General features: G+C 43.1%; 1 protein-coding gene and 2 non-coding genes across 3 annotated transcripts; 1 reads left to right on the top strand and 2 right to left on the bottom strand.

Moving 5' to 3' along the window:
• Positions 1-4899: 4899 nt before the first annotated feature.
• On the bottom strand, positions 4900-5002 carry LOC135379651 (U6 spliceosomal RNA). The gene has a single exon (XR_010419116.1). It is a non-coding gene; the product is annotated as a U6 spliceosomal RNA (small nuclear RNA).
• A 1076-nt stretch (positions 5003-6078) lies between these two features.
• On the top strand, positions 6079-6181 carry LOC135379650 (U6 spliceosomal RNA). The gene has a single exon (XR_010419115.1). It is a non-coding gene; the product is annotated as a U6 spliceosomal RNA (small nuclear RNA).
• A 2872-nt stretch (positions 6182-9053) lies between these two features.
• On the bottom strand, positions 9054-10212 carry LOC135396349 (zinc finger protein 875-like). Its single transcript, XM_064627299.1, has 2 exons — positions 10113-10212; positions 9054-9424 (listed from the first exon to the last, which is right to left on the bottom strand). The coding sequence occupies exons 1-2, from the start codon at positions 10210-10212 to the stop codon at positions 9054-9056; spliced, it is 471 nt and encodes a 156-aa protein (XP_064483369.1).
• Between the last annotated feature and the right edge of the window lie 6500 nt (positions 10213-16712).

The following is a 16712-nucleotide window of genomic DNA, read 5'->3' as shown; positions in this document are numbered from 1 at the left end:
CACTACCGTTACTCACTACTTTTTCAAAGAGTAACGCGTTACGTTATTCGTTACAATTGCAGTAGTAGGTAACGCGTTACTAACGCCATTACTTCTGAAAAGTAATGCCGTTACTTTTGCATTACTTCACCAGCTGTCCTCATAATATGTACCATTTGTTGTTGAGTCACATAAGTGCATTCCGCAAATCAATACCAGCAATGTTGAGCACAAACAAGGGTCACGCATGACCACAACTTACATATACGATTTATTGCAACGCAAAATTAGTTGATGTTCAAATTTTTCATCTTCGCTTGTTTGGCTGAGAAAACGCCTAATCACCATGAGTGCTTCTTGTCAAGGTTGATAGAGACGGTGACCTTTTATCTCACACAGTACAAATCCAAACAGCCAATCCCTTGGTATTTTGTTACTTGTTCAGAGGGTAGAGGCTATTTTTCTGTCGCTTTTGCCCCATTCGTCCGAAAAATACCAGAGGGAGTGCAAAAATTGAGGTGATAAACAAAGGTGATATCTCAACCACTGTAGGTCAATGATCATTCGTTTGCGTTCTTCGTGGGTGCTGACATGACACTCTTGTCATTGTTGAAGATGAATAGAAAAAATCTGGGATTTTCCCGGATTCTGCAGGCACGGTCCTCGCTCAAGCTTTCAAGTTTAGACGATGAAGCAATGTTCCCGAACTCGCAGTAACGCATAACGCCGTTACGCGTTAGTTAGTAAAAATGTAATGACGTTACGTTACTCATTACTTTTCTCCCAAATGTAATGCGTTACCATATTTCACTACTCGAATGTAACGCGTTACAGGTAACGCACTACTTTGTAACGCGTTACTCCCCACCTATGACCATGGCAGAGGCCTTGCGGCAGGCTAAACAACGGTAACACTGCGCCATCTGATAGGCAAGAGGCGTGGTCAGCAAATGCAAGGATATATAGTCTTTATTGGCTCTGCCTCCTCCGTAAGTGTCGCCATGCGTTCAGGCGAGGACGTATTGCTGGGGGACCGCAAATATTGTGGTCTTTTGAATACCCTACTGAATACGTGCATGTTCGATCGAACTTCCGAACCAAAGTGACGTGTACCTTTCAGACCGAGCGCCTCATTTATTTCAACCGTGAGGGTGCAACAAAGTGTGTCGTAATACAAACACACAGAAAAGCATTTAAAATATGGCGGTCGTCAAAAAAAGCCAGACGGTGCAGTGGGAACTAGACCAACACAACCTAGACACAGAATGCCTGCGCGCTCGTCAACATGACGTAGCAATTAGGGGTTAGCCAATCGGGGGTCATGTTTTCGACGGCCGTGGCCAATCACAAACGTGCTTTCAGTGGTCGTGGCCGTGGAGAAGAACCGTCGTCGTCTGCGACTTGTGACTGAATGTTCCCTGTGCACTAATCTAAGACGCGTCCTAAAACTTGGAAACGAAGCACAAAACGGTCTCAGTCCTTCTCAAAACTGATTTTCTAGAACGCGTCTTGCACATTTTTCTAGCACATTTTTTGTCTCTCTCGCACGTACATACAGTACAGGACCAGGCAGCGGCATCTAATGAACGTGATGTGATGAGGACCTGTGTTTTCGGGGTCTTATTTTTAATTTTGAAAATCTAGGGGGGTAAAAATAGTGTTTTACATAATGTGAAACCCCGAGACTAGGGAACACGAAAGGAAAGCTGAAAAGCTGGTTGTATATAATTCTTGTATGTGAAGTAAAATTTTCAGCTGCGTTTGAGACTTCGTGTTTGTGTCTGTCCTTTCGTGTTCCCTAGTCTCGGGGGGGGTTTTTCATTATGCATCATCTTCACCAGCTCGCTTGCTTCCTAGCCATTTTTTCATAGTGTTTTATTTCGGGAGCTTTAAAACGGGGTGAAACTGGGAGATATATCGGGTGGAAAATAAAAAACAAAGTGCTTCTCAAATTTCATATTGACATAAGATGCATAGGGTTCCTCATTTTTGGGTTCAACCTGATTTCTCGCGATAGTCCCCCCCCCCCGCCCCGCCCCCAGAACTTGTTTTCAAGAGTTCTTGTAAAACCCAATATCTACCCGAAATCCTCGCGGTCCTTCAACTTGTTGTTCTAGGTAAACCGTCGAAAAAGGGAATCGTAACATATCAGCGAATAAGAGAGCTAGCTATTTGTGACAACCTATTTGTCCTCCTTTTATTATATAATCCCCTCCTGCAGGAGTCAAAGACGAGCTTTTATGGAACTCGGGCAAGGGTTTGAATACTGCAGTCATCCACTGCCCCGGTTCCGAGCGGAAATACAAAGATCCCTGCTTCTCGTCCCAGTGTCACAGCAGTGGCTTGTTTCACTTCACCCTTTCACTTCACCCTTTCGCTTCACCCTTTCACTTCACCCTTTCGCTTCACCCTTTCGCTTCACCCGAAAGTTCCCTGATGACGTATCAAACAGAGATCGTTGCGTCCGATTTTGTCCCCGAGCTCTCGTATGCAGGGATCGGAACCGGAACTGAACCCGAACCGAAAACCGGAAAAAACCGTTATTTTCTGACGAACCGAACCGAACCCGAACAATTTTTTTGCTTGTCCTGAGCCGAACCGGAACTGAACCGAAAAAAAATTGATACGGTTACCGGTTCGGGAATCTGTTCAGAGGTGAATTAATCGTACTACTGACCGACCTTTTTTTTTGCTCACCTGAAACGGTTATCTCACACCTTTCTCTTACAATCGTGTACGGTGAGCGTAAGCTTGCTTGCATGTAGCAAAATTACTGCCCGTGGACCGGTTAAACCGAGGCCGAATAAAGTAACTGTTCCAATCCCTGTAAATGCCCCGACCGCTGACAGATTTTTTTTTGTGTCTGTGTATGTGCGGGGGTGGGGGGTTCTCCCTAAGCCGAACCCGAACCGAACCGAACCGATATACCTGAACCGGTTCAAGCTGATAATTTCGGTTCAGCGGAGCTAAACCCGAACCGAACCAATATGCCTGAACCCGAACCCGAACCGGACCGAAAAAAATACCGGTTCCGATCGCTGCTCGTATGTAAACAGCACCCGATTTTCCCCTCCCGAATTTATGAAATCGTAAAACGCGAAAAAGGAGAACCCTGATGCGACGCGGAACAGTGGTGCTGAATGTCCAATGTTTCCAGTGTCGGTATTGGTGACAAAATTGGTACTTTGCAAAGATCATTTTCAAGGTTTTTTGGGTTCTACCCCAAGTGATGATGATGATGCAAATTGGGGGTAAAAACTGGTGTTATTGGGTTTTACCCTAAAATGCAAGGCCCTATTTAGGGTTAACAGTTCTTAGGCTGAAACCAGTGACGGGCAGCAGGGGAAGTGATTGGTACTTAAGTAGTACTGAAAGTACCCTTTGGGTTACTTTTACTTTACTTCATGCAGTTCTGCCATATGATACTTCCTACTTTACTTGAAGTACATTTAGCTGTACTTTCCGATAAAGGACTTAAAGTACTATCCTTTCCTGTCACTGCAATATGTTCATCGTGGTTTTCACAGCGTTGTGTCTTGGCCTGTTTTTAGCCAGTTTGCAATCCTGTCAGAGCGGAAGAATTTATTGTCAAGCCTCAACATGCTCTTCCGCGTTGTTTGCTCATGCGTTTATAGTAGTGTCAACGTGCAGTTTGTCTCAGAAGTTGCATTCAAACGTACGTTCGTGCACATTAGTCTTCGTAAAGAGCTAGAAGGCTGGGCATGGAAACAGCATGCTGTATTTGAGGGTACTTAACAAGTACGTACTTCAGGAACATTTCTCACTACTTTCTACTTTACCTGTTTCATTCGGCAGTGGCAGGAATTTTTACTGTATTTAAAGTACATATTTTAAGGTAGTACCTAGTACTTTACTTGAAGTGCTTTTCCCACTACTTTGCCCATCACTCACTGAGATACACAACCAGCAAAACACAGCAAAGGCGACAAGGTTTTTGAATCTGAATTTTGAATTTTTTTTTAATTTCGAATTTGAGTATTATTTAAACTTTACAATGGTTAATGAGTAGTACAAGTTATACAGATGGAAGACCCAGAGGGAAAAGTGTCCCGGTTCCTAAGAACATGAACAATTGAAAAATATAAAGACATAAAGAACAAAAACAGACATAAGTTCTCATGAGAGAACTGATGTTCTGAGGAGGGACAACATAGAAGGGACATCTTTCATCATAAGTTCACAGTTTCCTTTGTATGAGGCATACGTGCTTGCACAAATTTAGGAATTTTCCTGAGATTTCGCATTGCAAGATGATGCACTGTGATCACGAATTGATGAGGTGAGTGAAAAAAATGTGTTGGTAATGAGACGTATATACAGATGGCCTGAGCACCTTGCATGAGTGGATGAATCGCAAAGCCGACCGTATCACCAAACTATATGCAACGGAATATATATTCGAGTACTTTCGAAACTGCACTCTGCAAGGACAAAACTGCCAGAAGACAAATTATAAATCAGAGTTTTGTGATCTTTCTTGGCCACAAAAAGGAACGAAATTTTGTCACTTACCCCACAATCCGAATAAAATTTCGAGGAGGAGTGAGGTGGTCAAGATTACAAAAGATCTCCAAAGTGAATGTGTATAACATAAGTCTGACACCGTTAGTTATGCCATATCCCTACGCCCGCGCCCCCTCCTAGTACTGAGGCAACGCGACAGGAGACGCGGCTCTGCGGTGTACCACACTAATGAGTTTCTCTACCTGTAGAGAGCATCCCGTTTTAAGAACCGGCCGCAAAAATCCTTAGAAATGTTATTGAACTTGATTAAATAAAAAGAATTAAGGGGACAGTGTTGCAGATTTTCTGCCTTGTTGGAGCGGTTCAAGTACCAAAATTGAAGTTTAAGAATGAAGTTGGAAATTATATCTCGCAAATTCGGCGAATCATTCAGAAAAAAATGTGGAACGCTTCACGATTTTGCGTGTCATCCTTGCGCAGGGGCCATGCTAATCTTCTCTGTATCGTTCCAATTTTAGTATATGTACTTTGGAAGTACGAAAGACATGCATCCCGAACCGTTATTTATACTGAGATGACACGCGTGACTCCAATGCGACGGTGTCGTTAGATTAGATCGACGATTATCTGCTTCACATTTCATATAAGCTTTCCATGATTAATGCTATAGACAGCCTCGCTGGTGCTATTCGTGTTTGTTACTCGAGTATTACGAATCTTGTAGAATTAGTATTAGAGAAGTCAGTTTCCATGTCCAAATGCATGCGAGCGTTCCGTAAAGCGACCTTCCCAACGATGCACCTTTCGGAGGCTGACTCCTTTCTTTCCCCAGGCAGGGCCGGCGATAGGGTAAGGCGACCGCCTTAGGCCCCGCGCTTGCATAGGCCCAGCGTACGAAGCCCTCCAACCAGGGATTACTTTTTTTTAGATATCAAGTACACTTAATCGGACACGGGATGTTCGACTAAAACAGAAATGAGAGAGGAATGTGTTCCATTCCGTTATGTGATGAGAAAAAGTCATACTTTTAAGAAAAATCCACCAACCCCGCACAAGCGCTATATACCGAGGATTTCGCACCGTTCTTTCCTGCTGCCATTTCCCGTACTGCTAAAATATCGCACTGCGAAAATCTTATCATTTATTATCTCTTCATTACTGCTGGTGTGAAACAGGCCCCGCGCACCCCTAGCAACCGGCCCTGCCTGTAGGGGATTATTTCAACTTCAGTGTTGGAAATGATGAAAAGGGTGTAACCATTAACTGTAATAATCACCACCCCATTCCCCGACCTTTTGCAACACCCCTCGTACGTGCTAACAGCGCAAGGCAACACCTCCGCCTTCCGGCACTGTAACGTTGGGAAGCTCGCTTTACGGAACGATCGCATTCTTTTGAACATCGAAACTGACTTCTCCTAAGCTTATTCTAAAGGAACGTATTATTCCGAGTAAAAAACACGAATAGTAGTACTAAGGCTGTCTATTGCATTAATCACAGAAGGATTCTGCCAAATATAAGGCAGATAATTGTCAATCTAATCTAATGACACCGTCCTATTGGAATCCCGTGTTTCACCCCAGTATAAATACAGGTTCAGTATGCATCCAGATCGTACTTCCAAAGTACATATACTAAAATTGGAACGATACAGAGAAGATTAGCATGGCCCCTGCGCAAGGATGACACGCAAAATCGTGAAGCGTTCCACATTTTTTTCTGAATGGTTCGCCGTGACTGCAAACTACAGTGTTTTATTTAATTTATTTATTTATTTTTTCCCTTCGTGCCGCCAAGCAGGCCAAGCAACTGAAGTCATGAGCGGTGTACAAACATGGGAAACTAGAAAACAGCAGCAAGCAATGGGAGACAATCTCGGTGTGGAAAAGTTAACATTTTATTTTTAAATTTTTAAATAAAAGTTATAATTACAAACAAAGAAATGCTCTCGTAAAAATAAATGGCATGTGCACAGGCAAGCTGCATATATCTCTGAGCTTCTTTTTTCTACATGATATGGGAATTGATGTTCTGGGGCTGGAACACATAGAAGGGACACATACAATTCTTTCATCGTTGGTTTTTTGTGCTGTTCGAGTGGATTTCAACTGCGTTGTTGTTCCGCTGCTTCACAAAGGCCTGTTTTCTGCAACACTGCACGGTTAACTTTCAACCGAGAGGAAAGGTTGCTAAAACTGCAAGTGAATACTAGATTCCTTTTTACAAACATTAGCTGGTGACATGATTAATGTTTCAGTGACAAATTCAAGTCAAGGGATTGTCGATCTCGGTTCGAATGTGAATCAGTGTTCTTGATAGCTGCCAAAGTTTCTCATAAATCTTAATCTACCTCCGTCACACTTACAAAATGTACGTCTACTCTTCAGAAATCATTTCCACCTCAACCGCTCTAGTCACTTCTCAAAACCTGAATCGAAATGCAAGGTAAATCAGATGTAGCAAGACCGTTAAATTTGGTTCCTTGTGCTGAGAACATATTCACTGTATCCCCCTGGCCTGGCGGTTTCCCGGTGTCGGCCCAACTTCACAGCTCTCAAAATCAAAGCTTAGGATCAGCTCAGATAAAAATCCAGATTCAAATTTTCCTGGTGGCCCTTTATAAGTCTGCAACAACTGCCAATCTGTTCAGACAGAAACAGTATAGTTATAGCCTGGGAATCTGACACACGAAAGTGAGCTCTGAGAGAAGTCTTAATGATCCCCGGTGACCCCCCAGAAAAAAAATGTCCCTCGTCGCCTTTACTGTTTCTCTGGCCCCTCTTAAACCTGTTCTTTCGCTCCCACACGGAGAGTTTCACATACAGTCGACCCCCGTTTAACCGGATGGTGCTGTTCCCGGCGAAATCGTCCAGATACCGGGGCATCCGGATAAATGAAACGACGGAATAAAAATGTCCTACGGAGCAAGGTTTAATTATAACACAAAAAGCTCGTCAATGACAGCTGTTTCATGGTAGTTTAGGCACTCAATTCCTGCCAACCTTTGCTAATCGCATAGACGTGAGCCACGTTGTTGCGCTGCTCGAAAAATGTCAGTGCAGTCTTTAATGCCGATCTCGCATGTTCAACTGTCACAACGGGGCCTTCTTTCTCACTGGCGTCATCGGCGCCGTCTTGCTGCACATCACTGGAGGCAACAGCAGCAATCGTATCGTCATCAGTCATAGCTGCACACGTCATCATCCTTATCAACGTCAACGTAGTCAGAAGCCGCTGCATCATCTACGGCCCCAGTCGGGTCAGCGTCTCCTCTTACTCACGGTAGTCCGGATATCTGAAGCTGGATTACAATAATTTTTTACTTTCGTTCCCTGTAATTCTTGTCCGAGTCCGGAAGCTGAAGTCCGGATAAACGAGAACAAAATACATGGAGGAAAATCCGTTCCCGTGTCTTTTGTCCGGATACCGGGGGAACCGGATAAATGAAGTCCGGATAAACGGGGGTCGACTGTATTTTTATGCATCTAACGAGCTCGAGTAGAAGTCTTTTATTGTGTCGTAGCATATGTATAAAGTTTTCAAGTCTATATGTTTATACAGTCCTTTATTGTGGTACAGTCAGGCCGTCCCTGACCTCAGGCTGAATCCACGCGTGCCATTTCGTCCTCGGTCAAGAATGATGGGGCTCCAGAGAAAGGTCATTATTCTCACTATTCATTTCGAAACCTGGGAAGCCCAGTGTTGTCTTTTTTTTTTTTTTTCTTTTTTTGACAGAGGTCGACCCCCTTCATAATCTCCCGAGTCTATACATACTGTAGAAGTGTTTTTTTTTCGCGCGGAATTATTTTTCGCGTTTTTCGCGCACACCTCCAAAATCGCGAATTTAAGTTCCCGCGAATAACTCTGGCCATATGAGGGCGAAAATCGTCCGGCGTTCGACGCTATACCGCGACTACCTGATACTTTCTATTCCATGTATAGGCAGTTTAAGCAAGTGCAGAACATTGTTTTATCCCATCAGGCAAGATGAAAAGAAATGAAAATTCATCATGCTTTTGTTACTCCTATAAACGCTTCGCACTATACATGCAACATACCACTATACCACGAAGCCAGAACATGCCCTTCCCCGCATTCTCAAAACCAGCTTGAATGATAGTACCACATCTCAACCGAACTGGTCAGTGCCCCGAGTGATAATTAATACGAACTGCTAAAATAGACCGGCTAACTTGCACACGGCCAGTACTATGGCCTCCTACAGGGTCCCTAAAGGCCATTTGACAGGACCTTTCCTCCAATCTCTGTGAGGAGAAGAAAGGAATAGGCCTAGAATGCCGCAATCCACGTGAACAACGGATGTCTTAGGACGTGCCGAAGTATGCCCGAGTATTGACGACGGCACGATATGCAAGAGCAAAGCACTCCCGGAAACCTGCGTCGCTAATTTAAGTTCTCGCGAATCAATCCTCAAAGCAGCTCTGCTCGAAAACGCGAAAATATTTTCCACGCGGAAAAAAACACTTCTACAGTAGTTTACAGGTCGCCCGGCAGTGCCCTTTGGCAAAACGCTTTTCTCAATGTATTCACTTTTCACTTGCACTTTTCCAACCCCCAGAGGGCGCGCGTCACTGCGAGTGCATCGCCTCGTGCCTCTGCAGGTGGCTCTTCTGCTGAAACGTCCGCCCACAGGTGGCGCACACGTGAGTCCTCTCCCCTTCGTGGACGGTCTTGGAATGCTTGTCCAGGTTGCTCTTCTGCGTGAAACCCTTGGAACAGACGTCGCACACGTACGGCTTCTCGCCCGTGTGACGCCTCTCGTGTCTCCTGACGTCGGTCGTCACGTCGCTGGAGTAATCGCAGAAGCGACACCGGTGCCTTCCTCCCTTCTGGGAGTGCTTCGCCTCGGGGGCCTGCTTCACGAGCGGTAACCTGGAGACGGTCACGCTGCCGCAACGGAAGACGCTGAAGGGGTCTAGGTCGTGTTCAACGTTGCCACCTGTAAAGACAATGGCGTGACTAGTCTTTCGTGGACCACTATCAGTAAGCGTAGATAAGGGCAGGGAAAGACAACAAATGCAGAATGAAATTCCTGTTCAAGTGCCGTAAGAGTTGTTGATTTCGCGTGGAACATATTTTCGCGTTTTTTTGGAGCCCGTCGTTGCCGCAGGAGATTTAAATTGGCGACAAACGCAATCTTATGTTTCTCTTTGACGCCAGTGTATGTACTTTGCGGGTAGTACTTAAATTCGCGAATGTTTGATGTTTCGCGAAAAACAAAATCGTTCCGTGCGAAAAGAAAAAAGAAAGAAACACCTTTACAGTATACATAGGGCCTGACTTTTTAGGGTTAAACCCGTATCCGCCCGATATTTACCCCCCGAACGAAATCTCTAAAATTCGGGTTTAACCCGAATCTACCTGAAAACATCCGGGTCTCGTGGCACACTCATAAGCGTCCATTAAAATAAAGTTTGGTAACATTGCTAAACATTAGTTCCATGTTAAGACAAATTTTTAATAAACAAAAAAAAAAATCACCCGAATACACCCGAATTCCTGACGACTGAATATGCTGTAACGGGATTTAACCCGAATACACCCGAATTTTCAAATGAAAAATATCACCCGATATTTACCCCCGAATTTGGCCAAAAATAAAACCCGAAAAAGTCAGGCCCTAATACACTTTACAGCCAGCACTTTCACTGTCGCCATTAGCGGCTTCTTGTTGCGGCTCGAGATATCTGAAAACTGCCTCGAATCAACCTTATCTTGGCTGTACATACGTCTGACGCCTGTAGATAATAACGCATTTGCAGGTTTTGTCCTTGCGATTTCTTTGCAATATTATATTCTATGTACTGCAATTAAAAAAAATATATATTCTCCACCTTATGCTAGATCATTGCGAAACCAATTTTGAAAATGCTCTTTGTTTTTCTCGTTCATCTAAAAAACTGCAATACTCTACTTGATGATAATTTGCATACGGCATCCATGCATAAATTACAGCTGAATAAAATTCCAATGTTGGAAGCAGACGACAGTTCCAGATGGTCCTGTTTATAAGAGGTTAACAAGTATATCTTGTGGGCAAAATCCCTTCATCCTGAAGAAGGCAGAGCCTCCATTTCAACGTCAACGCTTCATTAACATTTCCCTAACACTTGTTTCGATAATAATTTATCACTCAGTCACCCCCAACCATTTCATTACTTCCCTGCACCTGTCGTCTGCATTGCATAAGATGTGCTCTACAAGTCGAGCTACGATAGCAGACGTCAGGGGTAGAAGGATGCAGATTAAGGGTACGCTCAACGCTCAAAAGAGGCACAGTGCAACGGGGTATAATTGCAGGAATTCTGACGCATTGGAAAAACATAAAAGCCCCAGAATGTAGAGAAGTTCCTCCGATTCCATGAAGAGAGTGCTGTCCAGAGTCACCAGTGAGAGCCGACCTTGCAGAGAACATTACTGTAAATAAGAACCAAAGATGTGATACACCCATCACAGCAAAAACATGTAGCACTGAGAAATGCCAGCACAATCACATTGCAAGGAAAACAAAAACAAGAGATGTTTCGTTACTCAAAATAATGTCGGGAAACACCATTCTGTACGAGTCCTCGATGCCTGTCCTGGTGCCAAGCAAGAGATGTGCTAATTTTCATCCCACAGAGCAACATAGTTTTTAATCTAAATAAGATAAATTAATGGCCGATTCACATTCGGTGTCTGTTTCACTGCAACGTTAGCAGTGGGGGCAGAGGTGTGACAGAGTGCCGTTTTGAGATGCAACAGAACGTCATTGGCAGGTTCAATCTCATTTTCATGTCATTCTATTTCCATTGGAAATGAGTGATGGCTTGTTTCGGCTTTTTATGCTGCAAAGGCAACACTGGTCATAATGGAACAAGCAGCACCATTGTGGCACTGGCTAGCAAATACTATCTAAAATAATTGGTTGCCAGCTTAACTGAAGCACCTTGCACTGTGGCAGGGAGCATCATAACAAAGTGTAGAGCAGGGTTTTTTTTTTTACTTTTGGCTCCATTTGGCTATCATTTTAGCAGCGGTGGCCACTAACTACTTCTCCAGTAGTTTAACTATAACTACTAACTACTTTGCAATGGAGTAGTTTAACTAGTAGTTCAACTGCTTTTCAGGGGAGGTAGTTCAAACTACTTCTTTACTACTGAAATGTATTTTAACTACATTTAAAACTACTTAACGTTGTCCGTCAACACCAATCCCATTCTATTGCGTTCTTGGACACCTAAACATGAATCACGAGCAGTGATAAAAGTAAAGATTTAGTACACATGCACGGCACAATTGCTCTGCACCTCCGTTCTCATAAAACAAGCAGCTCAAGGTAAAAGTCGTGCCGTAAACCTTGCGACAAAATCGGAAGTATTTGGCACCTGCAGTAACCTAACTACTGTAGTTAACTGCTCGAAACAGTAGCTTAGCAAGTAGCTGCCACTGCATTTCTGCAAGTAGTTGGTAACTACTTTTTAACCACAATCAGGTAATTTAACAAGTAGTTTAACTAGATGTAGTTAACTACTGGCCATCACTGCATTTTAGAGCCCACGAGCAAATCCGTAGAGGAGAGACTTTCGGGGGACTCACACAGCCCCTGAATTCAGACATAAATTTAACCACTATGGATGAACGCATATCTAATAGTGCTTAGTCAGGTGATGCTTCTTGAGGTACTCTCTGCAGTACCCAATGTGCCTGATGCACCATCAGCCCCGAAGGCCCTCCTCCATGCAGTTCTTGTTGTGTTTGTCTCCGTTGCCTGAAAACAGAAGCAAGACCCACACCATTGCCATCAACTACATTGTGTTTGTCGAGCAGCTAGAAGATGCATGAAACAATCTTTGCGCTACATCAACACAAAAAGCAGAAGTCTAACAAGGTAATCCAAATTAGTGAAAGAATTGTGGTCGAAACGGCTTGTGCAGCGTCTCCCCGATGTTGCCGGATAACGGGACATGTCAGAGGACTACAAACTCGGTGAGATTCGGGAATCCCAATCCGAGTGCCCAAAAGAGCAAATTGAATCTTTCAGGTCCATCAACCACGTTTGCCCGTTTCTTCTTAAAACTGGCGCCTCGGGAATTCACCGAAACCCTAATTGGCCGGTGGGACCCCAGGTCGACTAACTTAAAACTTTCAGCTGTGTTTTCTTGTTTGTTTGTTTACACTGCTCTGTAGTGAAAGAGTTCAGGCAGGAAATCTTACCTTACAAGTTTAAAAGCAACACGGTCTTGCTTTTGAGCTTTTTTCTTGGTTTTATGGAAGGAATTCACACTCGAGAGCTGATGTATTTCTTGTGAGAAGAAACAATGAGAAAGATGAACAACATGTTCATTAAATTACATTTATGTAGAAGTACAAAGGTATGTTCCCCCTGAGAGTGAACTACTATTTGATTTGTTTTTAGTTACAACAAAGATATCAAATTCTGCTCCAAAACACTTTTCAGTTTTCCCTGGCTTTTTGAATTCAATTCAATAAAAATTCTATAAAAATAAAAATTGAATAAAAAATTCTTTGTTGAAGAAAGGATTCGAAAGATTTGTGGATTTGCAGAACCTTCCTTGGATTCAGAAAATCTCTACTAGTATAAGCAAAGGCATGGTGCATTGAGAAAAGCAAGGACACAGGGGATTGACTAATGTCACCTATCCAAGTACAAGTTGTTACTGTGTGCTCGTTCTTAGTGACATCATCCTTAGCATGTATTGACACTAAGTGTGTATTAACACGATAAGTCCATACGGAGCACCAAATTTCTGAACCGTGTCTAATCGATAAAGCAGGCCAGGATAAATGCGTTTCTGTGCCATCAGGTACACTTAGCCATCAGGATATACAACTTATACAACAAAAATACAAGGCAAGATAATACGATACGACAATACTAGAAATTCAAAAGTAATGCGGTGGAATTAACTGGCAGATATATCAGCCACTTGGGAATCTCCTCTTTCCAGTTCCGTGGAAATAAACTGGACTTCAGCTCCTTTTAAGCATGACAATATACCAGCAGCCCCATGTTGCTATTCGTGTGGTCATGCTTTCCCGTCACGCGAAGATGTACAAAACCTCTGGTGCATCCCGACCGAAGGTGAACGGGCTGGTACGCCTGAAACTCAACTGCGGTAATGCCATAAAGTTCACCCCAGAAATGGAAAAATCCACAAGTTTTGCCAGCATCCGTAAGATTTGAACTGACACCCATTCGAAAGACACTTCCTGCAATGTAATTCTCAAAAATGATCAATCGAAATTTGTCCCAATCAGAGCATACAGGGTGTCCCAGAAAACGTGTCATTGAATTATAATAAAAAAACTACACCACCTAGAGTCATGCGGTCAATGGCATTTGTTCTTACTGGGTTTTTGCCTATTTTTTCCGATGGGATAGCTCGTGACTATCACTGTGAAGTATCACGGATTTGAGTGAATTCGGCACGCTCTTCATATTGGTGGGGTAAAAAAAGTGACCTTTACTTGGCAAATTTCCGAGTTCAGTTCGCAAATATTTACATAATTAAACTTGGAGTACATGACATTCACATTAGGAGGTGGCAAAACCCTAATAAGAACAAATGCTGTTGACCGCATGATTCTTTTTTTTATAGATAGTTTTTTTAGATAGTTTTTATAGATAGTTTATGGATAGTTTTTTTATTATAATTCAATGAAACGTTTTCTCGGACACCCTGTATACAGCCTCAAACCCATTCTTCTTTTTTTTTGTTTTTTTTTTTTTTTTTGATTGGGTGTTAGCGCCGCGAAGCAACTATGGCTATGAGCGACGTACAGATGTGAACAGACGGAGAGAGGATAGCAGGAAGGAGTGGGGGACAGGGGGGTTAGTATGCGTCCTGGGCCGACAAAACCCATTCTTCCCTTCGCTAGAAGGCACGATTGGCATCGTTAGCGTTTCATAAACGTCTACAGTTTGACAGTCATCCTGGTCTTTTGCGAATTTCATGCGGTTCATGCAAACCCGCTTCATGAATGCGGATGTATCTAACGAAAGCAAGCGCTAAGCTACCCGGAAGAGGATCTTCACAAACTCGATCCAGGTGTCTCCAAAGGTCTGTTTCTGTGAAGAGCTGTTGCTTACTGGTCTGCTGTGGCAATACTGCTTCGATGGCACCTGCACATGAACAAAATACAAGTAATATTTAGCATTGTTAAAGGTCCCGCGTCTTCCACAAAGACAGAGAGAGCTGACATTGCTTGATGTCGATGCAGATGAAACGAAGCGCAAGGGACTTCTGTGTTCCGCTTTTTGTTTTGTTATCAAACTCGCCCCTAAGTAAGTGCTGAGAAACCAGAACCAGTAGTACAGTAGTCAACCGCAAGCAGTAAAAGACGGGTTCCGTACTTACAGGGCATTAGTTGTGGCCTTCATATTCAGCACGCGTCGAAGATATTCAGAATACGTCGAAAAAGTAACGAATTGCTTTGGCTGTAACGCGAGCCATATATGCTTGTATTAACGCGTAGAAAATATGTACCTTCACACGCACTGCAGGATAGGACCTGATACTAGGGCATTCGAAAAACAAGTTCTTTCGCGTGATATACGGGACAAAAAACAGGGAATCCCCGTTAGGGAAATACCGTGGGAAATACAGCTTGTACTCGTACAAAAAGCGTTCTTTGGTATAATTACATAAGCACTGTGCATGGTTTTTGTAATGTCTCAATGATAATTGATCATAATAAAAAAACTTGTCAGACAGAAACTACGGAAACGATATAGCTCTGCCTGCTGTAGCATATCAACCGTTCGAACGAAAGGTGTTCGCGCGAAAGGGTTACAGTAGCATAATAGCTGCGGTAAATGAGCAGATTCATTACATTATATCTACTGTTCGCAAGAAAAATCTGATATTTTACTTTGCTGCAGAATACCCTGAAAGTATTGCCTTCTGCACATCACATTCAGAAAACGAAAGAGTCAAGTGTCACCGACATCGTCATCCCGCAATGTCAGCGCCCTGGGCTTTGGCGCGTGTGATTTCCGTATTTTAGTGAACAATACAAATTCGAAGACTACAGTTATTTGCTCTTAAAGAGAAGCGTGACCACAGCGACGTTGAACTACGGCAATGCAAAACTATAGGAAGCCTGACAATAGTGTTGAAGGGCATGCTTCCTTGTGAATGGGGGGCGGTTACTGTTATCTTTGTCATGTTTCGGCATTCTGAGGTGAGGTGCATGGTTTTAAGCGTCACCTCCCATGTTGTGAATGAAGCATGGGCATTTTTCGAGGCTGTTTTTGCTGCATTTGCGAGGAGAAAGGTCATGTCGTCTTAGTGTTGCTTCTGCTTGCTCTACTGTGTTTGCTACACACGGTTTCGTTTTGTGCATTCTTTCGGATGAAATGCCTCTGTATGGCTATCACATAAGACCGCTCAGGTATGTTTAAATTCACACGTGTATGATTGCCATGTAACGCTCCTCTCAGCGATGTTTAAGAGCATGTCTTGAAGCCAATGCCAATGTGTCCGAAACTTTGACACTTTGGACAGCGTCCAAAAAACATACATTCGTGATCTGTAGCAGCTTTGGGAAAAATCAGTCTTTTCGAAAAGAAAACGTAGTTAGCAAAGTTCATGTCTGGTTTAGGTTCACCGTTAAACTTAAGTTTTCATTCGTCAGAATGCTTCACAGCCACTATGCAGGTGGTTAGGTTGAGGGCAGTGTACACTCTGGTATAGTTCGAAATAATGAATAGCAGGATATTTATTCATTTGGTCTTAGTCAACGAGAGAATGATCAAAACTGTGTGGCAGCGATGAAGGAAGATCGATCCAGTCAGGTGTGGTTTTCACAAAATTGAAATATGCCACAGAAACATATTTCTTACAAGAGATAAATCTTTTGAAGTGTTCTCTGTGATCTAGTTTATCAGGAACGTGAGGCCGTAGCTGGTAACATGGGAAAGCAAAACCAGATACCAGGAGGGTAAATGACATATGCAGCAATACCCAACACACACACACACACACACAAAGAAAAAGGAGGAGAAGTTCTAGTGAGCTGGAAATCTGGATACGACGGAGAAGTGTTCTGGATATGGCTACTGGAGATGCTGAAAGAAAGTATTTTAAATACTTTAAAAATACCTGTTGCAAAAAGTAAAGTTAAGTAAAGTACCAAAATATCAGAACGAGTACTTAAAATACTGTATTATTTAGGGAGTGACCTTTTCGGGTTAAACCAGATTTCTCCCCGAATTCGAGTCA

The sequence above is a fragment of the Ornithodoros turicata genome, chromosome 1, assembly GCF_037126465.1.
Source record: "Ornithodoros turicata isolate Travis chromosome 1, ASM3712646v1, whole genome shotgun sequence".
In the NCBI taxonomy this organism is placed as follows: Eukaryota; Metazoa; Arthropoda; class Arachnida; order Ixodida; family Argasidae; genus Ornithodoros; species Ornithodoros turicata.
Note: the sequence above shows the minus strand (reverse complement) of the source record. Positions and strands in the feature narration are given on the sequence as shown.

What these genes read in the sequence shown, in the direction of transcription:
- LOC135396349 (XM_064627299.1), bottom strand. Translation starts at nt 10,212, where the DNA reads ATGTACAGCCAAGATAAGGTTGATTCGAGGCAGTTTTCAGATATCTCG. An exon ending in GAAAGTGCTGGCTGTAAAGT is followed by an intron (nt 9,425 to 10,112) that starts GTATTAGGGCCT and finishes TTGTCTTTACAG; the next exon opens with GTGGCAACGTTGAACACGAC.